Source organism: Neoarius graeffei, chromosome 2 (genome assembly GCF_027579695.1).
Source record: "Neoarius graeffei isolate fNeoGra1 chromosome 2, fNeoGra1.pri, whole genome shotgun sequence".
In the NCBI taxonomy this organism is placed as follows: domain Eukaryota; kingdom Metazoa; phylum Chordata; class Actinopteri; order Siluriformes; family Ariidae; genus Neoarius; species Neoarius graeffei.
Genome location: NC_083570.1, coordinates 1,041,987 through 1,067,102, shown reverse-complemented (window position 1 = coordinate 1,067,102; position 25,116 = coordinate 1,041,987). Strand labels below are relative to the sequence as shown.

At 43.8% G+C, this 25,116-nt stretch overlaps 1 protein-coding gene across 1 annotated transcript; it reads left to right on the top strand.

Moving 5' to 3' along the window:
• Positions 1 to 24,849, top strand: wdr26b (WD repeat domain 26b). The gene is made up of 14 exons (XM_060913545.1): positions 1 to 596; positions 1,655 to 1,754; positions 1,836 to 1,892; positions 3,927 to 4,063; positions 8,720 to 8,817; positions 16,703 to 16,859; positions 16,942 to 17,080; positions 17,173 to 17,313; positions 17,575 to 17,694; positions 17,776 to 17,921; positions 18,023 to 18,101; positions 18,192 to 18,321; positions 22,248 to 22,442; positions 22,586 to 24,849. The coding sequence occupies exons 1-14, from the start codon at positions 307 to 309 to the stop codon at positions 22,609 to 22,611; spliced, it is 1,815 nt and encodes a 604-aa protein (XP_060769528.1). The 5' UTR covers positions 1 to 306; the 3' UTR covers positions 22,612 to 24,849.
• Positions 24,850 to 25,116: the final 267 nt, after the last annotated feature.

The following is a 25,116-nucleotide window of genomic DNA, read 5'->3' as shown; positions in this document are numbered from 1 at the left end:
CGCCCCGCTCCCCCCCCTCACCCCGCCGGGAGCCGAGCGTCTCCTGTCCCCGGATCCCTCGCGGGGCATCACGGGCTTCTCACCACGGCCGCTCTCGGTGAGGGAACTCTGGCCTCCGCTTCCTCCTCCTCCGACTCGGACACCGGCGGAGCGTCGCCGCCCCCGCGGAAGAAGCGCCGAGCCTCGGCGGCGGAGGGAGCAGGAGAGCCCGAGGCTTCAGCAGTAGCAGCAGGCCCGGCGGGCCGTTCCGCTCCGACTCCCCCGCACTCCCACCCCGCTCACCTCAGCCGCAGCGCCGGCACCAGCATGCAGTCCAACGGCGCCGAACAGGGACCGGACTCCGGGCTCAGCTGCCAGAACAGCACCGCACAGAACCTGGAGAACGGAGAGAGCTCCAGCGGCAGGCCCGACACCGCGCACTCCAACGGGCTCCTCTCCGGATCCGGCCCCGGCAGCAACACGGCCCAACCCGGGACCTGCGCCCTCCTGTCGCCCGGTTCTGGTTCCGCTTCCTTAAAGAAGCTGAAGCGCCTTTCGCAGTCTGAAGAGGATGTGATCCGACTCATAGGGCAACATCTGCACGGGCTGGGGCTCAGGTAAGCACTGATCATCATGATGATGATGATTCTGATGGGCTGAGAGCCTGTTTGACACCAGGATGGGGAGAAAGAGGGTCCATTTTGCACACTGCACTGTGTTATTAACCTCTCATTCCACCAGAACGCTTCAGCTCTAAAAGCTCCTGACCTCGGCGGCTCATCCACAGGAAGAACATCTTTCAGGATCCCGCAGGTTCTGGAGCTTGAAACCCGTCCGTGATCCGCTCCTGGATCTCCAGGTTTCCTCCTGATCCGTGTTCTGACGCGCGCTCGGACCGGGTACCGCGATATCGGTTCTGCGTCTCTGTACTCAAACTCTTACTTCTCACGGTCTGAGATGCTGTGAAAGATTCACAGCCGGTCAGGACAAAAGTAACAGCGCCCTGTAAGAGTTGGAGGAAGAGGCGCTACAGTGGCTGAGCTGCATTACTGTACCGCCTGTACGCTTTTAGCTTTATTAGTGTGCTTCTTTTTCCTTGTGCAGTGACAACTAAACACGCCCTGTGTGTAATATTAAACTCGCAGTGGAAGTGTGGTGTTGAAATGCAGCACTGCTTCCTGTTTTTCTGCATTTCTCTGTTGTAAGGATAAAAGACTTTTTCTGTCCCCCCGGTGAACACACACACATACGTCACACATCTGACCGTTATGACCTCAGTAGACACACGAGCCAAACGGGGCCCAGTATGCAAATGAAGACCATGCACCATCATTGTCGAGCAGGGAAAAGGGGCGTGGTCTTTTGACAGGTGTTAATGGAATTTGCATGACTTCAGTGAACGGACACTGATTTATAAAATGTATAATGTAACGCGGCTCATCCTCGTGTGTGTGTGTCCGTCCATCTGTCTGTCCTGGTCGTCTCTGGTGCAGTTGTGCGGTTTTCAGGTGTAAAAGCTGAGCAGAATAAGAGAGAACACTGCAGTGCCACAGCAATGATGTCATCATCTCTCTCTCTCACACACACACACACACACACACACTGTGTAAATGAAGGCACTAACATACAGTGACAATTATTTAACACTGTCTCGCATGTGTGTGTGTGTGTGCAGTCAGACAGTGGATCTGTTGATGCAGGAGTCGGGCTGTAGACTGGAACACCCCGCTGCTACCAAGTTCAGAAACCACATCATGGAGGGAGAGTGGGACAAGGTGTGTGTGTGTTCAGAGTTTATAATCTAAAGTGAGGGGATAAATGTGAAATGCTGAACTGTCTCTCCTGTGTGTGTGTAGGCAGAAAATGACCTCAGCGAGCTCAAAGGCCTGATGCATTCACCAAACGCTATTGTGGTAGGGGACACACACACTTTCTCTTACTTTCTGGAATGTGTGTGTGTGTGTGGGGGGGGGGGGGGGGGTTGAATGGTGGTTCTTCCGGATTTTCAGGCATAAAAATGCGACCCTCGTGAATCATGCAAATTCTTTTTTTTGGGGGGGGGAGGACCACATTATCCATGGGCAACTCCAATGAGCCATGCGTGCGCATAATAACCTACCCTAGGTTAAGCGGTACCAATAATAAAAAAAAAAAAAAGCTAGCTAGCTGGCGTTGTTAGCATTACGGTTAGCTCGGCCAGGAAGCACCGGACAACAGGCTGGAGACGGAGCGGCGTTTTTGTGAGCGTTGTTATCAACACCTACTATAGGAATGCTGCCCACCGGAGGCCACTCAAGTTTTGGAAACTTCTGGGTGAGTGTCTGAGTGTGTGTGTGTACGCTAAAGCAGCCTGGATGTAATAATATAATAATAATAATAAATTCAACTTGTATAGTGCCTTTCAAGAAACCCAAGGACGCTTTACAATTATAAACAAAGAAAATAAATAAATAAAAAGTCCACCAAGTAGGAGTCAGGATGTAATTCCAGCCACATCGCTCAAACACCACGCCGTGGATCCACAAAGCGAGCAGAGAAGCTCCGCCACGCAGAGCGCTGGTGTGTCCCAAACCGCCTGCACAGCCGCTGCGACGCCACCGAACAACATCGCTCGGAACATCACGCCAAGCGTTAAAGCGCAGAGCGCTGGACAACCACGAATGTTACAGTAAATGAGCAGCGAGCTCACTGCAGTCCACAGCTGGGAGCGCAGGCATCACCCACAGCGAACCAAGGCCTGGAGGGAACCGACGCCCAAAACTGGGTCCGGAGCTTCACCGCAACCGGCGGACAGAACCTTCAAACAAACATCAAACACACAGGAAAAAATAAATAAAATGAAAATTGAAAAAGAAATAAAATTAAAAAAAAAAAAGCTCTGGTGAGAAGCGGCAGCCAGAATGCGCACGACGTACTCTCAACCGGAAACGGAAACCAAAAAAAAAAAAATGGATGTAGAAACACATTACACCGTTAGCTTGCAAACTAATTTAATACTTTACACACGAGTGAAGTTAGGAATTAATCAGTTTAATTCATCAACAGTGTTGTTTTCCAGGTAGTAGTTTTAAAGTGTGCTCCAGTTTGAATTCACTGGAAATTGTAGTTAGTGAGTTAGTAACACATCTATAAACGAGCGCTATTACGCATGCGTATGAACAGGCCGAATCCCAAACGGCTCCTGGTTGGAGACGGAGTGCACTACTGTAGAAGCCTTTTTATACTTTCTATAGGGCGGTTTTGGGATTCAGCCGCAGCTAGCTGCTCTTTTAATAATAATAATAATAATAATAATAATTAACTGAGTCCCAAATGCCCCCCAGCTCTCTCCAAAACCGCCCTATAGAAAGTATAAAAAGGCTTCTACAGTAGTGCACTCCGTCTCCAACCACGAGCCGTTTGGGATTCGGCCTGTTCATAATCATGATGATAATTATATGATTATTATTATTATTATTAGACTGCACGGTGGTGTAGTGGTTAGCACTGTCGCCTCACAGCAAGAAGGTCCTGGGTTCGAGCCGCGTGGCCGGCGAGGGCCTTTCTGTGTGGAGTTAAACTGCTCACCTTGAATCCCATTTGGCCGTTAACGGGGTGCTGAGTCATTATAACGTCTCATGGGTAAAGTTCTCTGAAACTGCGTGTTTAAACCACACCACACTGCTGCCGTGTCGCATTATGGGTCTATATATTCTCCTGCTTTTTTGTCCTTGGCCAATCACGTCCCTGATTAGCGATTAGCGACCTGTGCTAACAATGAAAGCTCACCGTGTGCCGGTGCGGTGTTCTGTAATTCACATTCACTTCCATCCAGCGCTAGTCTGAGCGTACAGGAGGAACTCGTCTTCACCGGGATTAACGATTAGCGTTATCGCTGTTAGCATGTTTAGCGGGGTTGTGTCCTGGATGTCTGAATAAAGTGTGTGTGTGTGTGTTTGTGTGTGTAGAGGATGAAGTTTCTCCTCCTGCAGCAGAAGTATCTGGAGTATTTGGAGGATGGGAAAGTTCTGGAAGCGTTACAGGTGTTGAGAGGAGAGCTGACGCCACTCAAATACAACACGGACCGAATCCACGTCCTCAGCGGGTAATCTAACCCTCACTCAGCCCGGCTCGGTATAAATAGAATACCGCCGCACACACACTGGCTCTGCGCTAATAACCAGTGCAGGGCGGGGGTTCTGATCCCGTCACTTATGAACATGCGATGATGATGATCTCGCACTTCCTGTGAGTCACTGCCAGCGTTGAGTGTGAGGGAGGAGTGCGTCAGGTCGCCTGTGTGTGATTGGCTGACACGGTTTCCGTACATGCTGCAAACTTTTCCACATATCACATGATCGTTTAACAAAGCGAGCTGTCTTCATCAACAAACAGCTGTTCTTAGATTTCAAACCCCACGGCTAATAACAGCTCGGTCAATTTATTACGAATGTTAAAAAAGTATTAGCAACTTATTCTGCGGTCTCAAAAGTAGCCGGTCACCGGCGGCAAATCGCCGTCTGTGGCTCGTTATTGTCAGTCGAGTCACAAAATTTAACATTAAATATTTCTGACGGCAAAAAAAAGTTGTGAGCGTAAATTACATCCACTATGTCATGTATGTCCGTTGCCGCGTCAACTTTGTTTACATCCTCGACATGAGTGCAGCCATTACCGCCCCTTGTGCCATACGTAAGCCGTACTCTGATTGGCTTAGAGTGTTCCATGGACTGAATGGTTCATACCATCATGTGACTCACAAATGGCGACGAAGAGAGTTGCGAGCGGCTCCATGCTGGATGCGTGGCTAAAAAGGTCTAGAGGGAAAGGTAAGTACGTTTTGAATGCAAATTTATTCCGTCATTGTGTTGATATAGAAAAATAAATACGTCTTAGTCCACCGTTTCTCAGCCTTGCTTAAGACGTTATAATCGCAGATCGTAAAGTTGACTCTGCGTTTGACAGCTGCTCGAAAAAACAAACTGCGTGCGTAACAACGCTAATCAAGCTTAAGCTAGACGACCCGCCTCAAATACCCGTCCCGGGTAAATGTTATATCAGTGGCGGCTGGTAGTCTTTCAAACAGGGGAGGCTGGTCGGTTACGATATTTCCAGATTTTAAAAGAAAAAACGCATCAATTTTGCCCATACTCTTGCCTCTGATCTGGCTGATTGTTGGCAGGGTCACAAACTGTGAAATAACAGGTTCTTTTGGCCCATTAGCCTACTGTCCAATATACATGATGGTGGTGTTGGGGGGGGGGTATATTTTAACATTTTATATTTTAAAATTGTGGCATGTTGTTTAAAAATTGATCATTATTGAAAGCAGCTCTTTGTCAGGAACCTCAGCAGTAACAGCAGAGTGTTCTGGAATAGGCACAAGCACTGACCTTGGGGAGCCAAACATAGAGCTGGGGGCCACACATTTCATTCAATGACACTTTCCCTATATTTTACTTATTTTGACCGAGAAATGTTTTATTGACAATTTTGATAACCCTTCACTTTTAATCCAGGTCTGTAGTGTGAAATGTTCTCGTCTGTGTTTTTGTTTAAAAATGTTTTCCAAATTGTAGCTGTGTTTAATTCATATCCAGAGAAATATATATTCCAATATAATATACTCAGCATAAACATTTTAAATAGATTCTATATTTTTGGTCCATCCATGACATATTACTAAAGTAGCCTATTTACTGTTGTTGATGTGGGTCACTTGCTGTTAGCCAATTCACTTTCTCGTACCAGGAGAGCTGAAAGGAACGAGTATTATTCCCTACCTTTTTCACCAAGTCAATTTGAGGCGTTGGTCTACCCTGCTCTTTAATTTTAATTTTTTCCTCGAAAGGAAGACTGGCAAATGGCTTCGCCAAAATTAAATCAGCAATGCTTGGCATCCGTGCGCAGCTTTCTTGCTAGCTGACTAGCCCCCTCAAGTTCAAGTTCAGTCACTCAAATAAACGACATTTTTGGAACTTGACAACACTATATTTACAGTGAAAATATATACAAACTAAAAAAGCTGGTAGAAACCGTATGTAATGAATGAAATCGAAATGTAAGCTGATCTCTTACAATACACCACAGCACTCGCGAATCCGCATGGGACTGAACTGAAATTCACCGCTGCCTGTCTATATTTGAAACGAGCTGTCAATCAAAGAAAATATCCGGCCGCTTTCACCAATCACCAGTCTCCTCGCGGAAAGCTTTGCCATGTCCCTCCCACTGTGAGGCTGGGAGTCCGTGGGCGGGCGTTTTCGCAGTATTTGTCCAGTAACCGTCTTGCATTTTGAGATTGAAAGCGCAGAGCTCCCAAATGCCGTTGAAGTGCACTGAGGCTGGGCTGCATCGCGCTGTCACGAGGGGGAGAAACTCATGCGCAGATTAGGCGAACTGGGGAAAGTTATAACGGAATGATTTCGCACTGTAGTGGGTTGAGCACATATATTTCTATGATTCTGGATCTGAAATAGCAATATTATAAGGTCGGCTATAACATAAGCCTAGCGCAATTCATCCTACATGATGTTCGTCATTTTTAGAGGAGGCAGAGCCTCCCTCGCTGTCTTAGAGCAATCGCCCGTGCTGATTTTGTTGGTTTGGCCACTAATAAAGACTCGATCAGTCTGTAATATTAATGGTAGGTGTAGTCTAACATGCTGAGACAGAATATCACAAAGAAAATCCAGAAATCGCATTTTATTGAGGAAAATAAGTATTTGAACCCTCTTGCCTAAAGGACTTTGTGGCAAACCCCTTATTAGCAAGCACAGAGGTCGGATGTTTTTTGTAGCTGATGACCAGGTTTCTGCACATATTAGGAGGAATTTTGGTCCACTCTTCTTTGCAAATGACCTCTAAATCATCAAGATTCCGTGGCTGTCGCTTGGCAACTCTGAGCTTCAGCTCTCTCCATAGATTTTCTATAGGATTCAGGTCCGGAGACTGGCTGGGCCACTCCATGACCTTGATATGTTTCTTCTTCAGCCATTCCTTGGTTGCCTTGGCTGTATGCTTTGGGTCATTATCCTGCTGGAAGACCCATCCACGACCCATTTTAAGCTTCCTGGCAGAGGGAAGGAGGTTTTCACTTAGGATTTTACGGTACATGGCTCCGTCCATCCTCCCATTGATGCGATGAAGTAGCCCTGTGCAGAAAAACACCCCCAAAGCATAATGTTACCACCTCCATGCTTGACAGTGGGGATGGTGTTCTTGGGGTCATAAGCAGCATGTCTGTCCCTCCAGACACGATGGGTTGAATTGATGCCAAAGAGCTCAATTTTGGTCTCATCTGACCATAACACCTTCTCCCAGTCACATTCAGATGTTCATTGGCAAAGTTCAGGCGGGCCTGCACATGTGCTTTCTTAAGCAGGGGTACTTTGCGAGCACTGCAAGATGTTAGACCATTGCGGTGTACCAACTGTTTGCTTGGTGACTGTGATCCCAGTGCTCGCAAAGTACCCCACGAGGTGAGATCTTGTTTGGAGCCCCAGACCGAGGTCGATTGATGATCATGTTGTGAGTCTTGTACTTGTGCACAGTTGCACCAAGAGTTGTCACCTTAACGCCCAGCTTCTTGCTAATGGTTTTGTAGCCCATACCGGTCTTGTGCAGGTCTACAATCTTCTCCCTTACATCCACAGAAAGCTCTTTAGTCTTTCCCATGTTGGAGAGTTTGGAGTCTGACAAACTGATTGATTCTGTGGCTTTTCTACAAGTCATTAGTGATATCAGTCTTCAGTTTAGGTGACCAGGGTAATTTGGAGAGTCTAACTTGTCTGTATTAACAAGATGGTTACTAGGGGATCGAATACTTCTTTTTGTCAATAAAATACAAATAAATTAATATAGATATTTAAAAGTGATTTTGATATTCTGTCTCCACATGTTAGAATAAAAATTCCAGACTGATCAAGTCGTTCTTAGTGGGTAAACCAACAAAATCAGCAAGGGATCACATACTTGTTTTCCCCACTGTAACTAGACTTATATAATTTCTATTCAGGAGGCCCCTACATGATTAGGTTGATGAGATTTGGATAAAAGTTATTTTCAATAGAAATGCTGAGACGGTCGACGAGTGCTGCGAGCTGCTGTTTTTTAATAACGATGAAGTCAGCTGATGAAGGACATGTAGCTGCATTTTATGTAACGGTTTATTGACTGCCAAAAAATAAACAAGTTGTTTTGTTCTTCATCTGTATTCAAGATTTCACCATATTCTTCAATAGTATTAGAGAATCTGGAGAAACTTGTCACCTTAGCTTAGTCAAAGTGCACATCAGACTTAAAATTATTATATCATCCATATGTGGATTTCAGTCGGACTACTTTGTGTTTGTTTGCAAAGATTTCTGAAATTTGATAAAATGACTGAGGTATGGTTTCATATTTCAAGTTTCCAGATGGTATTGATTACCCTTTATTTTCACTGTTAAAAGTTACCAGAGGCCACGATTTCTCAGTGCATTTCATAAACTTTGTACCCTGCTATTCTCCCAAACTTTGAAGCCCCTGCTTATTTTTCGACTGGAAAAAGAGACAATTGAGAGACGGGTCGCTTTCTGATTCCTGTACAAACGCCGCGCCGTGCCCGTTGCCATAGAAACTGTAGTGGACGTGGGGTGTATACACGCCATTCGCTCTGGAAAAGTTTACACGCCCACTTTCTTATCAATTATTGTACATAATGGTGGTGTCGAAGTCTTTCCTGTTTCGATGACCTCATACACTGTTACACCTTGTGCAGGTATCTGATGTGCAGCCACGCCGAGGACCTGAGGGCCAAAGCCGAGTGGGAGGGGAAAGGAGTGAGCTCGCGCTCCAAACTGCTCGATAAACTACAGAGTGAGACACACACACACACACACACACAGTCAGCAGTACAGGAGATACTGTAGACATTAAAGTGCTGATGACACGTTTGGCGATGTTTTATAATATAAAAAGTAATTCCCGATGATCCATATATTAATTCACGAAGGCGCCTATTTTACAAGTTATGATAAAAATCGCAGCTATTTGGGCAAATTTGACGGGGCTGCAGCACCCAGGAGACGAAAGAGGAGGAGGAGGAGGAGCTATATGACGTCAGCGAAAGAACCTTCCTCCTAGTTATTATGCCTTCGCGTTGTGTTGCCGGCTTTTGCTCCAAAACCCACAAGGATGGGGTAAGTTTATTCAAGTTTCCCAGGCGCACTCGTGACAAGTGGGAGCCCTCACCAACATCCGTCCTGTGCTCTGAACACTTCGATTTGGATTGTTTTGACACCCTTCCCAGCTTAAAGGAATCTCTTGGGTGTTCAGTTCAGCACAAACGTGTGCTGCTACCATCAGCAGTGCCGACACAGTGTTGCCAGATACTGCTGACGTTTTCCAGCCCAAAATGCACTTGAAACTGCCCAACTGGGCGGGATTCCTCCCAATCTGGCAACACTGCCAGTATTCCGGAAGGGTCTACTAGTAGCTACGCCGGATCCAAAGACAGTCCTCCTGTCAGAACATGCGTTGTGAAACGACATAAGATAAAGGTACGTAGAGCTATAGATTCTACATGATAATCATAAAGTCGGCGTGATATCAGTCTTGTGAAAGCTTGCGGCTTTCATGTAACGAGAGGCAAAGGGTAAAGAGGGTAGGCTATCATAGATTCTATTCGGAAGAGATCAACACAATTCTAGACTCCCAGAAGAGGAAGAGCTAGCACTAGAGAGTTCACCGGCGTTTTCATGCGCCATTTCCATCGAGTAGAACAGCGGCGTGTTCTCCCGCTGACGTCACAGCATGGCCGCGAGCCACGGACCCAGTTTTCTTGCGCTGTGCAATTAAAAGTTGGATATTCGCGTAACAGCTTCTTTTCATGTAATTATAACAGAAATCTAACATGTTTGTATAGTTTATTTAAGAAATTGCATAGAGTCATGTTCGTGTCATCAGCACTTTAATGTGCATCAGTTCTTCTGATCATGATGCATTTTTGTTTTTATGTTCCTTTTGGTAAGAAAACACACCGGGTGAAATATTTTGACAAAATTGAGTTTTAGCTGTTCATTGAATCATTGTTCAGCTACTTTTAACCAATACAAATGGATTATGAATCACATTAATGGCAGATTCTACCATAACAGAGGCCAGTTAAGTCCCATCTCTTTAAATTGATTATTTTGATCATTCTATTAAGTTTTTCTAGTAGCATTTGGGGTCTTGGACATTCACAGTAAATTTTAGGACAGTAGTCGTGGTAACTAATTAATAAAAGCCTGACATGCTAAATGACAATACAAACACATCGGTTTCTATCATCAAAACCTGACAGACAAACTAACGTCTACCATCATATTCTGACAGACACTCTAGATGACAACAGCAACAAAACTGTTTCTTACATTATTAATCTGACAAATTTAGTAATAATATTAAATCCCTCATCACTAGAACCAAACATTGAAATAAAATTTATTTTCAAAATTGAAATATCAACAATAATTGTCAGAACAGTGACGATAGACACGACTGCGTCACTTCCGCGGGGAAATAACACACTGAAACGGCCTGTCGGCTGAAAGGGTCGCAAGCGGCTCTGATTTATCTCAACTTGCGATGGTTTTCCTCCAGAAAACTTTAAATATGAACGCACAGATATATTCTCAATGTTTCTATCGTCAAAAATGTCTAATCTTACCTTGATTTATTTGATGAACTCTAGCTGTCAGAAGTCTTGCCCGGAAGTAAATGTCTGCCGTCACAAAACTCATGCGCAGTAGAATTTCCTCTTTGCGTCAGTCAACATGTGCGTGGCGAGGGCTTGAATTTCGCTCTCGTCAGGTGCGTTTGACTGACAGACTGACGATAGCGTTTTTTAAAAATAACTGCGGGCTTCTCTCGTGAGCGAAATAGTTTTTTCGCTGTTAATCTATTTCAACTCTATCTGTCGACACCCAAAAATGATAACGCCTGCTTCCACACGATAACTACCAAAGATCCACGTTTTATTCTGTAGAACAAACCAAGATCACAAACATGATACAAAAAGTCATTCCAAAGTGCAACTTCTTGGCCTTCAGAAACGCTAAAAGAAACGAAGAAAATACATTACGATAGTCAGCAAGTGTTACTTTTATAGACCAAGCACAGGGAATAAAAATATGGAATCACTCAATTTTCAGGTAGAAAATAAGGACTCAGCCAGTCAATTTCCTTTCCCTAAATTGACACCTGCCTCAGATTAGATCTGCTCGTTAGAAACAGCGCAGTTATCACACCTTGGAGGGCTGCTGGACCAAGAATCATGGCTCCAACAAGAGAGATGTCTCTTGAAACAAAAGAGAGGATTGTCAAACTTCTTAGAAGGTAACTCTTCACGCATGGTTGCCAAAGATGTGGGCTGTTCACAGTCAGCTGTATCTAAGATATGGACCGAGTACAAACCGCATGGGAAGGTTTTTAAAGCCAAGCGTACTGGTAGACCAAGGAAGACATCAAAGCGTCAAGACAAAAAACTTAAGGCCGTCTTGAAAACCGAAAAAGTGCAACAAAACAAATGAAGCATAAATGGGAGGAAGCTGGAGTCAGCGTACAAGTATGTGACCGAACGGTGAGAAATCGCCTAAAGGAAATGGGATTTTCATCTAGGAAAGCTAAAAGAAACCCATCATTGACACCTAAGACTACAATGGGCTAAGGAGAAGCAATCATGGACTGTGGATGACTGGATGAAAGTTGTCTTCAGTGATGAATCACGAATCTGCATTGGACAAGGTGATGACGCTGGAACTCTTGTTTGGTGCCGTTCCAGTGAGATTTATGAAGAGGACTGGCTGAAGAAAACATCCAAATTTCCACAATCCTTGATGATCTGGGGCTGCATGTCAGGCAAAGGCACTGGGGAGACGGCTGTGGTTACTTCTTCAATAAATGCACAGGTTTACATTGACATTTTGGACAGTTTTCTTATCCCTTCAATTGAAAAGCTGTTTGGGGATGATGAAATTTTCCAAGATGACGATGCATCGTGCCATAGAGCAAAAACGGTGAAAGCATTCCTTGGCGAAAGACACATCCAGTCAATGTCATGGCCTCCAACCCAATAGAAAACTTGTGGTGGAAATGGAAAAAAATGGTCCACGACAAGGCTCCGGCCTGCAAAGCTGATCTGGCAACTGCAATCAAAGAGAGCTGGCACCAGATTGATGAAGAATACTGTTTGTCACTCATCAAGTCCATGCCTAAGAGACTGCAAGCCGTTATAAAAGCCAGAGGTGGTGCAACTAAGTACTAGTGATGTGTTTTGAATGTTCTTTTGTTTGTCTGTTTTTCATGATTCCATATTTTTTTCCCTGTGCTTGGTCTATAAAAGTAACATTTACTGACGATAGCAACAGGGATAACGAAAGTGATTTTTAAAATGGCATGGGAGTTATGTCTGTCAGATATGTCAAAGAAATAGAACTTTTTATTCTTTAAAAATCTTTTATTGATATACTCGGTGTATTTTTCAATCTTGAATATATTACCTCACTGAAAAAAGGACAAGAAAAATTTCTTATTTTGTGGTTAATGGATGCTTCTCAAGCCCTTGCAAAGGTTCTTAACATGATCTCTGGCTCACAAGAAATCAATAAACGGAGTCCGACATTGTGATTCAAACCTTACCAGGGATCCCAGACGTCCGCTATTTAGCGGAATTCCGCTATTTTCTAGCAAAAGTTTAAGTAAAATGACCAGCAGAATGCGTTCTGATTTGGTTTGCTTGTTTAGCGATTTTGTTTTCGTCGGCTTCGTTTGTTCTCGTTGACATTCGGGAACACTCGGAAGTTAAATTGATGTAAATACTGCGAGTAGTGTTGCCAGATTGGGGGGTTTCAAGTGCATTTTGGCGGGTTTTGAACATATTTCGGGCTGGAAAACGTCAAGAGTATCTGGCAACACTGACCGCGAGACTGTACGCGATAGAACGAGAAAACAATATGGCCGCGCCCATTTGCTAGAAAACCATGTTTTAACTCCGCTTTTGTTTCTAACGCGTTGAACTTTAATTCAGAGCACTGCAGGAACATCAGAAGGAAAGATCAGAGAAAACTGGAGGAAAGATCACAGAATGCACCCCAGAAAAGAGCATTAAACTCCTTCACAGTGAAACCTTTCAAAAAGAGAAAGGTTTAAATCAGATATCTCCAGTATTTGCTGTACATATGTATATATTAGTGCTGTCAAGCGATTAAAATATTTAATCGCGATTAATGTCGCGACTGTCATAGTTAACTCGCAATTTAATCGCACATTTTTGTCACATGAAAAACCGTTGTAATTCTCTTACCAGCATAAAAAAGTGAATGGGCTCGCTCACCGTTCGAACTACGGGGGTACACGGGGGATCCGAGATCCCTTGAAAACATGATTTGGGAAACGTTGCGGGGTCTCTAAAATATTGGCAAAATGATGTTTATTGACATAGCAATCGTGTGTAACTTGTCACAGCCACTGCAAAGTGGGGCTGGAGCCGCTGATGGGAAAACGAAACCTAAGCCGAGCACCGTGGCTCTTCGGGGCAGGGCGGAGGACTCTGGCTGTGCGTGGCGTGGCGTGGCATCATGTCACAGAGTGTTAATCTCGCGATAAAAAAAATGATCGCCGTTAAAATTGAGTCAACGCGTTAATAACGCGACGTTTTTGACAGCACTAGTATATATCTAATATTACTGAATCATTGATTTCTGCTCATATTCATGATTTTTGAAAAATGAATGTGGCTTATATTAGACTAGTTTTGACATTAACTTGAAACAAAAAAAAAAATAAATGAGATGAACTATGGATGCTATTGTTATAACAAAATCGGTGGAATATTTAGGCAAGTATATTCTTCAAAGCTACATTTTTATAATTTTTTTTTTTTTGCCACATGTTAGGGCTGGGCAATAAAATGATAACGATACGTATCGCGATAGACACATACTTGATATCAATAGAAAATGCGTTCGATAGATTTTATTTTTTTTTTTTCAAGAAACAAGCATTAGCCAGAGCTCTCTCTGGTTTAGGTCCGCTTTCAATCAACTGTTGTTGCGAAGCAAGCTTGGTTGCATGAGCAAAGGCACTCGTCCTCTGGTTCCAGAAACAGCGTGGCCAAGAAAAGAAAGATGAGTGCCGGAACGAGCGAGGAAATTGTGGATAAAGTCAGTAAGGTCAGATGTTACAGATGTAAAGTCTTAAGTCTACCTCAGTTTTACTTTAATTTCTTCTATGTTTTACAAAACACTATTTTTATTTTATTAAACCTTCACTGAAAATATACTTGAATAGTTTAAGAATAGTCTAAGTCTACCTCAGTTTCACTCAATTTCTTTTATGTTTATAAAGCACTGCATATTTTTATTTATGTTTTTAAATGTTATTCACCAGAGGGTGAACTTTTTTTGCACTAAACTTGCAGTAAAAAATTAAAAATATGGCGGTCCTTCTCACATAGCAGGTTTTGCTATGTTTACATTTAACACTTTGCTCATGTTTTTATAACACTTGAGTTTTTTAAGCACTTTATTATTGATAATTGCTCAGTTTTTGTTGTGATCGTAACACTGAACATGCGTGTTGACATTCCTTGCTTATTGGCTGTCAGAGGAAGTTTAAGTTTAAAATAAATGTTTGAAATTTAGTATTGTTCCCTCCTGGTCCTTATTTTAAATAGGTCATAAAATGTTTCAATAATTATCGATATCGACCAATATGAAACACTTGTATCGTGATACAGATTTCAGCCATATCGCCCAGCCCTACCACATGTCATTGATTACAAAATATGGCATCAAATACAACCCCGATTCCAAAAAAGTTTGGATAAAGTACAAAATGTAAATAAAAACGGAATGCAATGATGTGGAAGTTTCAAAATTCCATATTTTATTCAGAATAGAACATAGATGACATATCAAATGCTTAAACTGAGAAAATGTATCATTTAAAGAGAAAAATTAGGTGATTTTAAATTTCATGACAACAACACATCTCAAAAAAGTTGGGACAAGGCCATGTTTCCCACTGTGAGACATCCCCTTTTCTCTTTACAACAGTCTGTAAACGTCTGGGGACTGAGGAGACAAGTTGCTCAAGTTTAGGGAGAGGAATGTTAACCCATTCTTGTCTAATGTAGGATTCTAGTTGGTCTTTTTTGTCGTATCTTCCGTTTTATGATGCGCCAAATGTTTTCTATGGGTGAAAGATCTGGACTGCAGGCTGGCCAGTTCAGTACCCGGACCCTTCTTCTACGCAGCCATGATGCTGTAATTGATGCAGTATGTGGTTTGGCATTGTCATGTTGGAAAATGCAAGGTCTTCCCTGAAAGAGAACTCTCTAGAACCTGGATATACCTTTCAGCATTGATGGTGTCTTTCCAGATGTGTAAGCTGCCCATGCCACACGCACTAATGCAACCCCATACCATCAGAGATGCAGGCTTCTGAACTGAGCGCTGATAACAACTCGGGTCGTCCTTCTCCTCTTTAGTCCGAATGACACGGCGTCCCTGATTTCCATAAAGAACTTCACATTTTGATTCGTCTGACCACAGAACAGTTTTCCACTTTGCCACAGTCCATTTTAAATGAGCCTTGGCCCAGAGAAGACATCTGCGCTTCTGGATCGTGTTTAGATACGGCTTCTTCTTTGAACTATAGAGTTTTAGCTGGCAACGGTGGATGGCACGGTGAATTGTGTTCACAGATAATGTTCTCTGGAAATATTCCTGAGCCCATTTTGTGATTTCCAATACAGAAGCATGCCTGTATGTGATGCAGTGCCGTCTAAGGGCCCGAAGATCACGGGCACCCGGTATGGTTTTCCGGCCTTGACCCTTACGCACAGAGATTCTTCCAGATTCTCTGAATCTTTTGATGATATTATGCACTGTAGATGATATGTTCAAACTCTTTGCAATTTTACACTGTCGAACTCCTTTCTGATATTGCTCCACTATTTGTCGGCGCAGAATTAGGGGGATTGGTGATCGTCTTCCCATCTTTACTTCTGAGAGCCGCTGCCACTCCAAGATGCTCTTTTTATACCCAGTCATGTTAATGACCTATTGCCAATTGACCTAATGAGTTGCAGTTTGGTCCTCCAGCTGTTCCTTTAACTTTTCCAGCCTCTTATTGCCCCTGTCCCAACTTTTTTGAGATGTGTTGCTGTCATGAAATTTCAAAATGCCTCACTTTCGACATTTGATATGTTGTCTATGTTCTACTGTGAATACAATATCAGTTTTTGAGATTTGTAAATTATTGCATTCCATTTTTATTTACAATTTGTACTTTTGTCCCAACTTTTTTGGAATCTGGGTTGTAGATGCACGTTATTGTTAAATTCTGTTGCTTTTCTATGTTAATCTATGTAAAAAATGTGTTCTATAGCATCTTTAAATGTTAAAATCTCAACAGCTTCAGGCAGCCCCCTTGACCCCTGCTGATAGTTTCTTACATTCCTCTATTTTTTTCAATTACTGCTGGGATCCCTGCCTTACACACACATATAAAATAAAATAAGCGTTTTTTGGCAAAAAATGAACCTCATGGTGCCACCGTTAGACGTCTGAATATGGCCAAAAAATTCTACAGGACGTCTTTATTGGTGAAAAGGAACACCCGAACACAAACGCATCAGATTTTATGAAAGTGAGGGAAACTGATGCGCCCTAATAGACATTAATGGTTATATTTATTTTAATGTGTGTGTGTGTAGCGTATCTCCCCCCCTCGGTGATGCTGCCCCCCCGGAGGTTACACACACTCCTGCGTCAGGCCGTGGAGTTACAGAGAGACCGCTGCCTTTATCACAACACCAAGACGGACAACAACCTCGACTCTGTTTCACTACTGCTGGACCACGTGTGCAGCAGGTACACTCACTCACTCGCTCGCGCTCGCGCTCTCTCTCTCTATGTGCTCGCGCTCACTTCCTGTTGTCTGTTGCCCGTTCAGGAAGCAGTTCCCCTGTTACACTCAGCAGATTCTGACCGAACACTGTAACGAGGTTTGGTTCTGCAAGTTCTCCAACGACGGCACCAAACTGGCCACCGGATCCAAAGACACCACCGTGATCGTGTGGCAGGTGGACCCGGTCCGTACTCCCCCGTCCCATCAGTCTCCGTGATCCGGCACTAAGGCGTGTCCAGCACTGAGCGTGTTCTCCTCCTGTCCCCTCTGTAACAGGACACGCACCAGCTGAAGTTGTGGAGGACGTTGGAAGGTCACGCGTACGGTGTGTCTTACCTGGCCTGGAGTCCTGATGACGTGTACCTCATCGCCTGCGGCCCAGACGACTGCTCGGAACTGTGGCTCTGGAACGTACAGGTAACTCCGCCTGTACCATACAGGCCTCTCGTACAGGTAACTCCTCCGCCTTTAGGTGCCCGGCGAAGATTACATGTTCCTCACGTAGCTCCCTACAGTAAATATTACCTGCTCGGAGCTGGTGGCTCGATAGTTACCTTCCCTCCAGGTGGCTCTGCTTCTCGAGGCGTTCTATGTCGCTCCTGCTGCAGGTGACGCTGCCGGCCGTCTGTTTTAATGCACTGTTGCGTTAAGTGAGTGTTGTCGCCCCCTGTTGTTCAGACAGGTGAACTGCGGACTAAAATGAGCCAGTCTCACGAGGACAGTCTGACCAGCGTCGCCTGGAACCCCGACGGCAAGCGCTTCGTTACGGGAGGACAGCGGGGGCAGTTCTACCAATGCGTCAGTCACTTTCCTGCGTCTGTGTTTCTCTTTTACCCCCGAGAGTGTGTCTCTGCCGGGTTTAATGTCTTTCTGTCTCAGGATCTGGACGGGAACCTGGTGGACTCGTGGGAAGGCGTGCGCGTTCAGTGTTTATGGTGTGTGAGCGACGGCCGAACAGTTCTGGCCTCCGATACACACCAACGCATCCGCGCCTACAACTTCGAGGACCTGACTGACAGAAACATGTAATCAGCGTGATGTTCCTGTCTTTAGTGTGTAAGGTACAGAGGTTTCCTGAAGATAAAAAAGGAAAGTAATATTTTTGTTTGTTTGTTCTGTCGTGTAGAGTTCAGGAGGATCATCCGATCATGTCCTTCACCGTTTCTAAGAACGGACGATTAGCTTTGTTAAATGTAGCAACTCAGGTGAGTGAATCTGGAGAGGATGGAGTCGGAGGTGATGTTAGGTGTGTTTTTAAATATAAAAGTTGTGATCTCTCTGTGTTCTTGATGCAGGGAGTTCATCTCTGGGACCTACAGGACCGTGTGTTGGTGAGGAAGTATCAGGGAGTGACGCAGGGCTTCTACACCATCCACTCCTGCTTCGGTGGCCATAACGAGGACTTCATCGCCAGCGGCAGTGAAGGTACGGAGACGGATCATGGGTTTAAAAAGATTAGCCCCAGCGCAGTTTCAGATTTAATAACCTGTTCTCCACATACAAGGAGATTCACTACCTCTTTACGGACCTGTTTACTCCTACGATTTTTCAAAACAAAATACAGACTACGAATTCTTGTCCAAAAACTACGATTTATGGCCGAAATGTTTCAACAGGCTTTCGTCTAAACGGGGGAACAGGGGCGCTGCGCCCTCTTACTCTCGGCGTGCGCCCCCTTACCGACTCCGTGAAAACATCCCAGCAACACTACGTGACAATGTGTCTGATCATCAAATACGTTATAATTGCTCCAAAAATATTCCAATCATAGTAGATACTAGGGCTGTAACGATACACCCAACTCACGATTCGATTCGTATCGCGATTTTTGACCCACGATTCGATACGATTTTTTAAAAATGTTTTTAAAGATTGCTTTATTTCTCAAAATAATACTGTTGAGCCGGAAGCTCTGTTTTTTTTCGGTTCTGAAAAATTCATTTTTCCAAATCGTGTAAATCCGTTAAGATTTTTTTTTGGGGGGGGTGGCTCTCTCACTGTCTCACTCTCATAGGGCCAATGATTTTCTGCGATCGCGGAAAACAGATGGAAATTACGGAATTTTTATGGTGAAACGTTGCTCGCGTGTCAAAATGTAACTGCTGCTAACGCCCAAGCAGACATGCCTTCAGTGTTGCCAGATATTGCTTCCACCCCAAAATATGTTCAAAACCAGCCAAAAAGCACCTAAACCCGCCCAATCTGGCAACACTGCATGCCTTTCCGGTCAAGTGATTGTGATTGGCTTGTGGCACACCTAGCCAGCCAATGAGCTGCTTGTTTACAGATTCGCTCCCCGCGTCACAACCAGAATGGCGACCGCTTAAAAGAAACGAATGCTCTGCCAGTGGCGAGTGTGGACGTTGCGTGACTCACAGAAGATTGTCGCAGGTCGGCGAAAAAACGACTTACTAATAGATATAAAAAATGTAATTTAAATAAAAAGTAAAGTATTCATAAATTGAAGTTTGGAAGCGCCTCTGTTTTTGGGCTGAGGAGAAGTTTGAAAGGGTGTACCACGATTCTGCCGCCTTGTATCGCGATACGGATCGTGGCTCTGCGTATCGCGATTTCGATACGCATATCGTTACAGCCCTAGTAGATACACCGCCAGATGGTGCAAAAACAATCCGAATTGGCGTTTTCCAGACTGAGGCGCCATGTTTAGTTGTTTACTTGTCGCGGCTGCTCTCGCGAGATTTGACATGGGTTACATACAAGGTCAGCTGACTTGTAGAGCGAGATTTCTCGAGACTGAATGACCTTTCAGCCACCGGCGCGGGAGCTTTTGACAGAAGTAGTTCGCGAGTTGTTTTTGTTGACACTTGGGCATTTAAAGATGTCATCCCGCGGCACGAAGCAGAAGAAAGCCAAAGACTGTCCGGGGCAGAAGAAGATTACTTCTTTCTTTTTCAATGTTGACAGACAATTTCCCTCTCAGATAGCCTCAGAATGTCCCATTGGAGCATTTTTCAAAGGCTTCGCACGGCGGGGGGGGGGACAACCGGCACTATTCCCCCCCCGCTTCGCTCCCTCGCCATGGTGAGTGCCCTCATAGTTTAATCACGTTTAAGCCACGTTTACCGTACGTTGCATTGTGGGAAGGTTCCATCGTTTCAACTTTGGTTTCTGAGCACACAATCATGGCGGCCGCGAAGCGAAAGGCCGATGGCATTAAATGACTTGTGATTTGTTAGTAAAGAGTGTGAGATCAGTATAGCTGCCAATCAAGTATTAAGTAGCCTATTAGAGCATAGTATGGTCTCTGAAATATTTGTTCTTATTGTAGCATCCTAAATAAGTATTCCTGCTCGTCTTCTGGTTATTTCAGAGATACTGAAATAATGAAATGTATGAGGAGTCAACAAGTCGACCTTAGAGTCTGGGCTTGGTAATATGAGGATCATGGAGCAGATCTAGAATCTTACATGGGTTTGCTTTTTGGTTCTCACAGGTGCTTAATTTGACAGAAAAAATAAGACCAGTGCTAGATTTTAATTTTTAAAATTTTGTTCACGTAATCGATCACTTACTTTCAACTTGAATGAGTACTATTATCCAATAGGCTGCTTTCTACTTTTTGTCTTCGATACAATACATAGATTGGACCCTAGTAAAATTCCTCCTGACAGCTTACCAAAACTACTGACAAGATATTGCAAGACTACTGACAGGGCAAATTTGGGGTAAACAGGTCTGTCTTTATTAATAGTTACAGTGGTGCTTGAAAGTTTGTGAACCCTTTAGAATTTTCTATATTTCTGCATAAATATGACCTAAAACATCATCAGATTTTCACACAAGTCCTAAAAGTAGATAAAGAGAACCCAGTTAAACAAATGAGACAAAAATATTATACTTGGTCATTTATTTATTGAGGAAAATGATCCAATATTACATATCTGTGAGTGGCAAAAGTATGTGACCCTTTGCTTTCAGTATCTGGTGTGACCCCCTTGTGCAGCAATAACTGCAACTAAACGTTTGCGGTAACTGTTGATCAGTCCTGCACACCGGCTTGGAGGAATTTTAGCCCGTTCCTCCGTACAGAACAGCTTCAACTCTGGGATGTTGGTGGGTTTCCTCACATGAACTGCTCGCTTCAGGTCCTTCCACAACATTTCCATTGGATTAAGGTCAGGACTTTGACTTGGCCATTCCAAAACATTCACTTTATTCTTCTTTAACCATTCTTTGGTAGAACGACTTGTGTTCTTAGGGTCGTTGTCTTGCTGCATGACCCACCTTCTCTTGAGATTCAGTTCATGGACAGATGTCCTGACATTTTCCTTTAGAATTCACTGCTATAATTCAGAATTCATTGTTCCGTCAATGATGTCAAGCCGTCCTGGCTCAGATGCAGCAAAACAGGCCCAAACCATGATACTACCACCACCATGTTTCACAGATGGGATAAGGTTCTTATGCTGGAATGCAGTGTTTTCCTTTCTCCAAATATAATGCTTCTCATTTAAACCAAAAATTTCTATTTTCGTCTCATCCATCCACTAAATATTTTTCTAATAGCCTTCTGGCTTGTCCACATGATCGTTAGCAAACTGCAGATGAGCAGCAATGTTCTTTTTGGAGAGCAGTGGCTTTCTCCTTGCAACCCTGCCATGCACACCATTGTTGTTCAGTGTTCTCCTGATGGTGGACTCATGAACATTAACATTAGCCAATGTGAGAGAGGCCTTCAGTTGCTTAGAAGTTACCCTGGGGTCCTTTGTGACCTCGCTGACTATTACACGCCTTGCTCTTGGAGTGATCTTTGTTGGTCGACCACTCCTGGGGAGGGTAACAGTGGTCTTGAATTTCCTCCATTTGTACACAATCTGTCTGACTGTGGATTGGTGGAGTCTAAACTCTTTAGAGATGGTTTTGGAACCTTTTCCAGCCTGATGAGCATCAACAACGCTTTTTCTGAGGTCCTCAGAAATCTCCTTTGTTCGTGCCATGATACACTTCCACAAACATGTGTTGTGAAGCTCAGACTTTGATAGATCCCTGTTCTTGAAATAAAACAGGGTGCCCACTCACACCTGATTGTCATCCCATTGATTGAAAACACCTGACTCTAATTTCACCTTCAAATTAACTGCTAATCCTAGAGGTTCACATACTTTTGCCACTCACAGATATGTAATATTGGATCATTTTCCTCAATAAATAAATGACCAAGTATAATATTTTTGTCTCATTTGTTTAACTGGGTTCTCTTTATCTACTTTTAGGACTTGTGTGAAAATCTGATGATGTTTTCGGTCATATTTATGCAGAAATAGAGAAAATTCTAAAGGGTTCACAAACTTTCAAGCACCACTGTGTGTGTGTGTGTGTGTGTGTGTCAGATCATAAGGTGTATATTTGGCACAAGCGTAGCGAGCTGCCTATAGCCGAGCTCACAGGACACACTCGCACTGTGAACTGCGTTAGCTGGAACCCGTGTGTCCCGAGTCTGATGGCCAGCGCTTCGGATGATGGCACGGTTCGAGTGTGGGGCCCCGCCCCCTTCCTCCCAGCACAGGAAGTGGACGCTTTCAACGGTAATACCCGCTTCCTGATCACTGTACACGAACATCTGCAGCAGTTACGCTCAAATCTCTCTCTCTTCATGTGTTGGACTAAAATATGTCTTCCTTTGTCTCTCACTCTCGATCTGTCTGTCTGTCTGTCTGTCTCTCCACAGAGAACTGCAGTAACATGTACAGTTGATGAAGTCCATTTCAGAGAAACAATCAAAAATATCTACAGAATCGATTCCACGTCAACAAACGAACAAAAGCAGAACAGACAATACAGAGCATCAACCTGTGTGTGTGTGTGTGTGTGTGTGTGTGTGTGTGTGTGTGTGTGTGTGTGTGTGTGTGTGAGAGTAAGTGTTCGGGAGCTCAAAATCGTCACGGCGACTGAAGCTGTCAACCCAACAAACGTTTTCCTAATGATCAGAGAGATGGAGGGATGAGGGGGTAAAAACTAGCCTCGCTTTCTCGTCACATGTTCATCACACAATAAGATTCTTTCGTTCTTTTTAAACTCTTTATTTAAAAACATTACTAACCATAGCAGGTTAAACCTCAACCTCTCATCCATCCATCCATCCATCCATCTTTTCTTTCCCTGATTCCCTCAGCTCTGAGTGACAGGGTCAGGGGTCAAAGGTTACTAGTTGGTGGTTGCAGGTTTGGTGTGTGTGTGTGTGTGTGTGTGTGTAGGAGGAATAGTTTTAATCTGATTCAGAGCCCCACTGAGACCTTCATCTGTGGAACAACAACAAAGATGCCGTTTTTGTAATGTTATTGTTTTAAAAAAAACACAAAAATGAGGGCTGATTATTATTTTTTTGTTTCCCCTTAGATTAAAAATGCGTAATTTAAAAGAAGTGTAGCTGTGAAGAGGGGGTGGAAGTGCAGAATAATATCCACATCTACCGTGACCCTTCAACCGTTGGCGGTGGGCGTGGTCATCTGCGATATCACAGAGCATCCGTCGAGGATCCCGTTCATGTTTGGATATACTAAAGCACTTCTCAATGTAACGCTCGCCAGCTAACGGTACCTTCCTGCTACGTTAGTAATTAGCTCGGGTTAGCACGCACACAGCTACCCGGTTTTTAATCTTTAACACTTCTTCAGCCAATCAGAAATTGCTGTGCCCTCGTGAGGGGGCGGGACCACCACAGTCATCACACTGGCTTCTGATTGGACCCAGTTATTAAGAACTTCCTGTACATTGCACAAGTCTGTGCATTCTGCACTGATGTCCCGGGAGCCCCTTCTCATATGATCTATGCAGCAAAACTCCACCCACAAATTTTAAATTTGTCAGATTGCTCCGCCCCACCCTGCCCCGCCTCTTGAATCTCCTATGATCCGTTCCTGGAACTCTTCCTCACTATGCAGTAAAGCTCCGCCCCAGGAATTCAGTCACGCCTGTTTCGATTTGCGCAAGTCTGCTAAGCCCCACCCCCACCCCCAGACCTGTTTTATAAACTCAGTAAACCTTTTAAAGGCTGAAAAAAACCCTCCAAAGCCACGTCCGTTTAATTACACATTGAACTAAAGGTATTTCTTATTTATGACCTATGCAACAGAGCCCCACCCCAATTTTATAGAAGGCTCCGCCCTCTCTTCACTAATTCTAGTGGTTCATACAGTTGCCCCGCCCCTTTTGTTTGTGTTCCTGTTTGAGGAATGGTTCCTCATTTATGACCTATGCAGCAAAGCCCCACCCCAAAAAAAAAAAGGCGTTTCATGGAAAAGCCCCGCCCCTTTTTGAGTTCCAGTGTTGGGGCAGTGTAAAGGGGACTTAGTCATTTTGCACTACACATCCCATCATCGTATTTCTGCCATAAACGCTGGCTTTGGTGAAATCTGCCGACATGCTGGAAACTTCGAACATCGGAAAAGTGTTAATTCGTGTGAATTTTCACGCTGTCGGCTCGCTGTGTTTACCTTTAGGTACATAAAGACATTTTTCAGGCAGTAAAGTTGTTTTTTTTTTTTTTTTTTTTTGAGTTTAGAGCTTTCAATTCCCCTTTGTTTTGGAAAGAAACGATATTTACTATGGACTGATAGTAATGACCTTTCTGTTTTTTATTACATTTTTTTGTTACTGTTTTTGGGGGGTTATATATATTTTTCTTTTGTTTGCTTTTTGGTTGATCCTTTATCCCTGTATTATCATATTAAACTATAACCAGCCAAATTGTCTCCTCGTTATTAATTTTATGATTTAACATTAACATTTTTTTTTTTTACTTTTTCGTTTTGTTGCATTCATACTTTTTTATTTTAGTTTTCATTTTAATTAACCTTACTTGACAACTTCTAAGTGCACTATGGAGTGAGCAGAGCTGAGATGCTCTGAGGCAATATGTTCGGTCTGGATGTGATATTTTTCTTCCTGTATGTGCCATTTAAAGAAATAAAACACAGAGGTTTTGTACTTGAACCAGTTTTACAGCCTGTACAGAAGGAGAGATGTGGGTTTGATGTTTTTTTTTTTTTCCCCCCAATGGGATTTAAGAGGTATTTTCGCCTTGCTTTGATTGTTTAAGCCACGCCCATTCTTACAGGGAGACTCTGTGTATAAGTGCCATTTTCTTGGTTGCACCATTGATGAGTGATTGATTGAAGACCTCTAATGGAGTAGGGACGTGTCCATGCTGCTACTCTAAACCCCACCCATCTTACATTTGGCCCCACCCACTAGTAACTT

Bases quoted from the DNA above. Each gene is read 5' to 3' on its own strand.
- wdr26b (XM_060913545.1), top strand. From the start codon at position 307: ATGCAGTCCAACGGCGCCGAACAGGGACCGGACTCCGGGCTCAGCTGC. The intron at 1,755-1,835 runs GTGTGTGTGTGT...GTGTGTGTGTAG, and splicing joins TGGAGGGAGAGTGGGACAAG to GCAGAAAATGACCTCAGCGA. The intron at 18,322-22,247 runs GTACGGAGACGG...TGTGTGTGTCAG, and splicing joins CATCGCCAGCGGCAGTGAAG to ATCATAAGGTGTATATTTGG.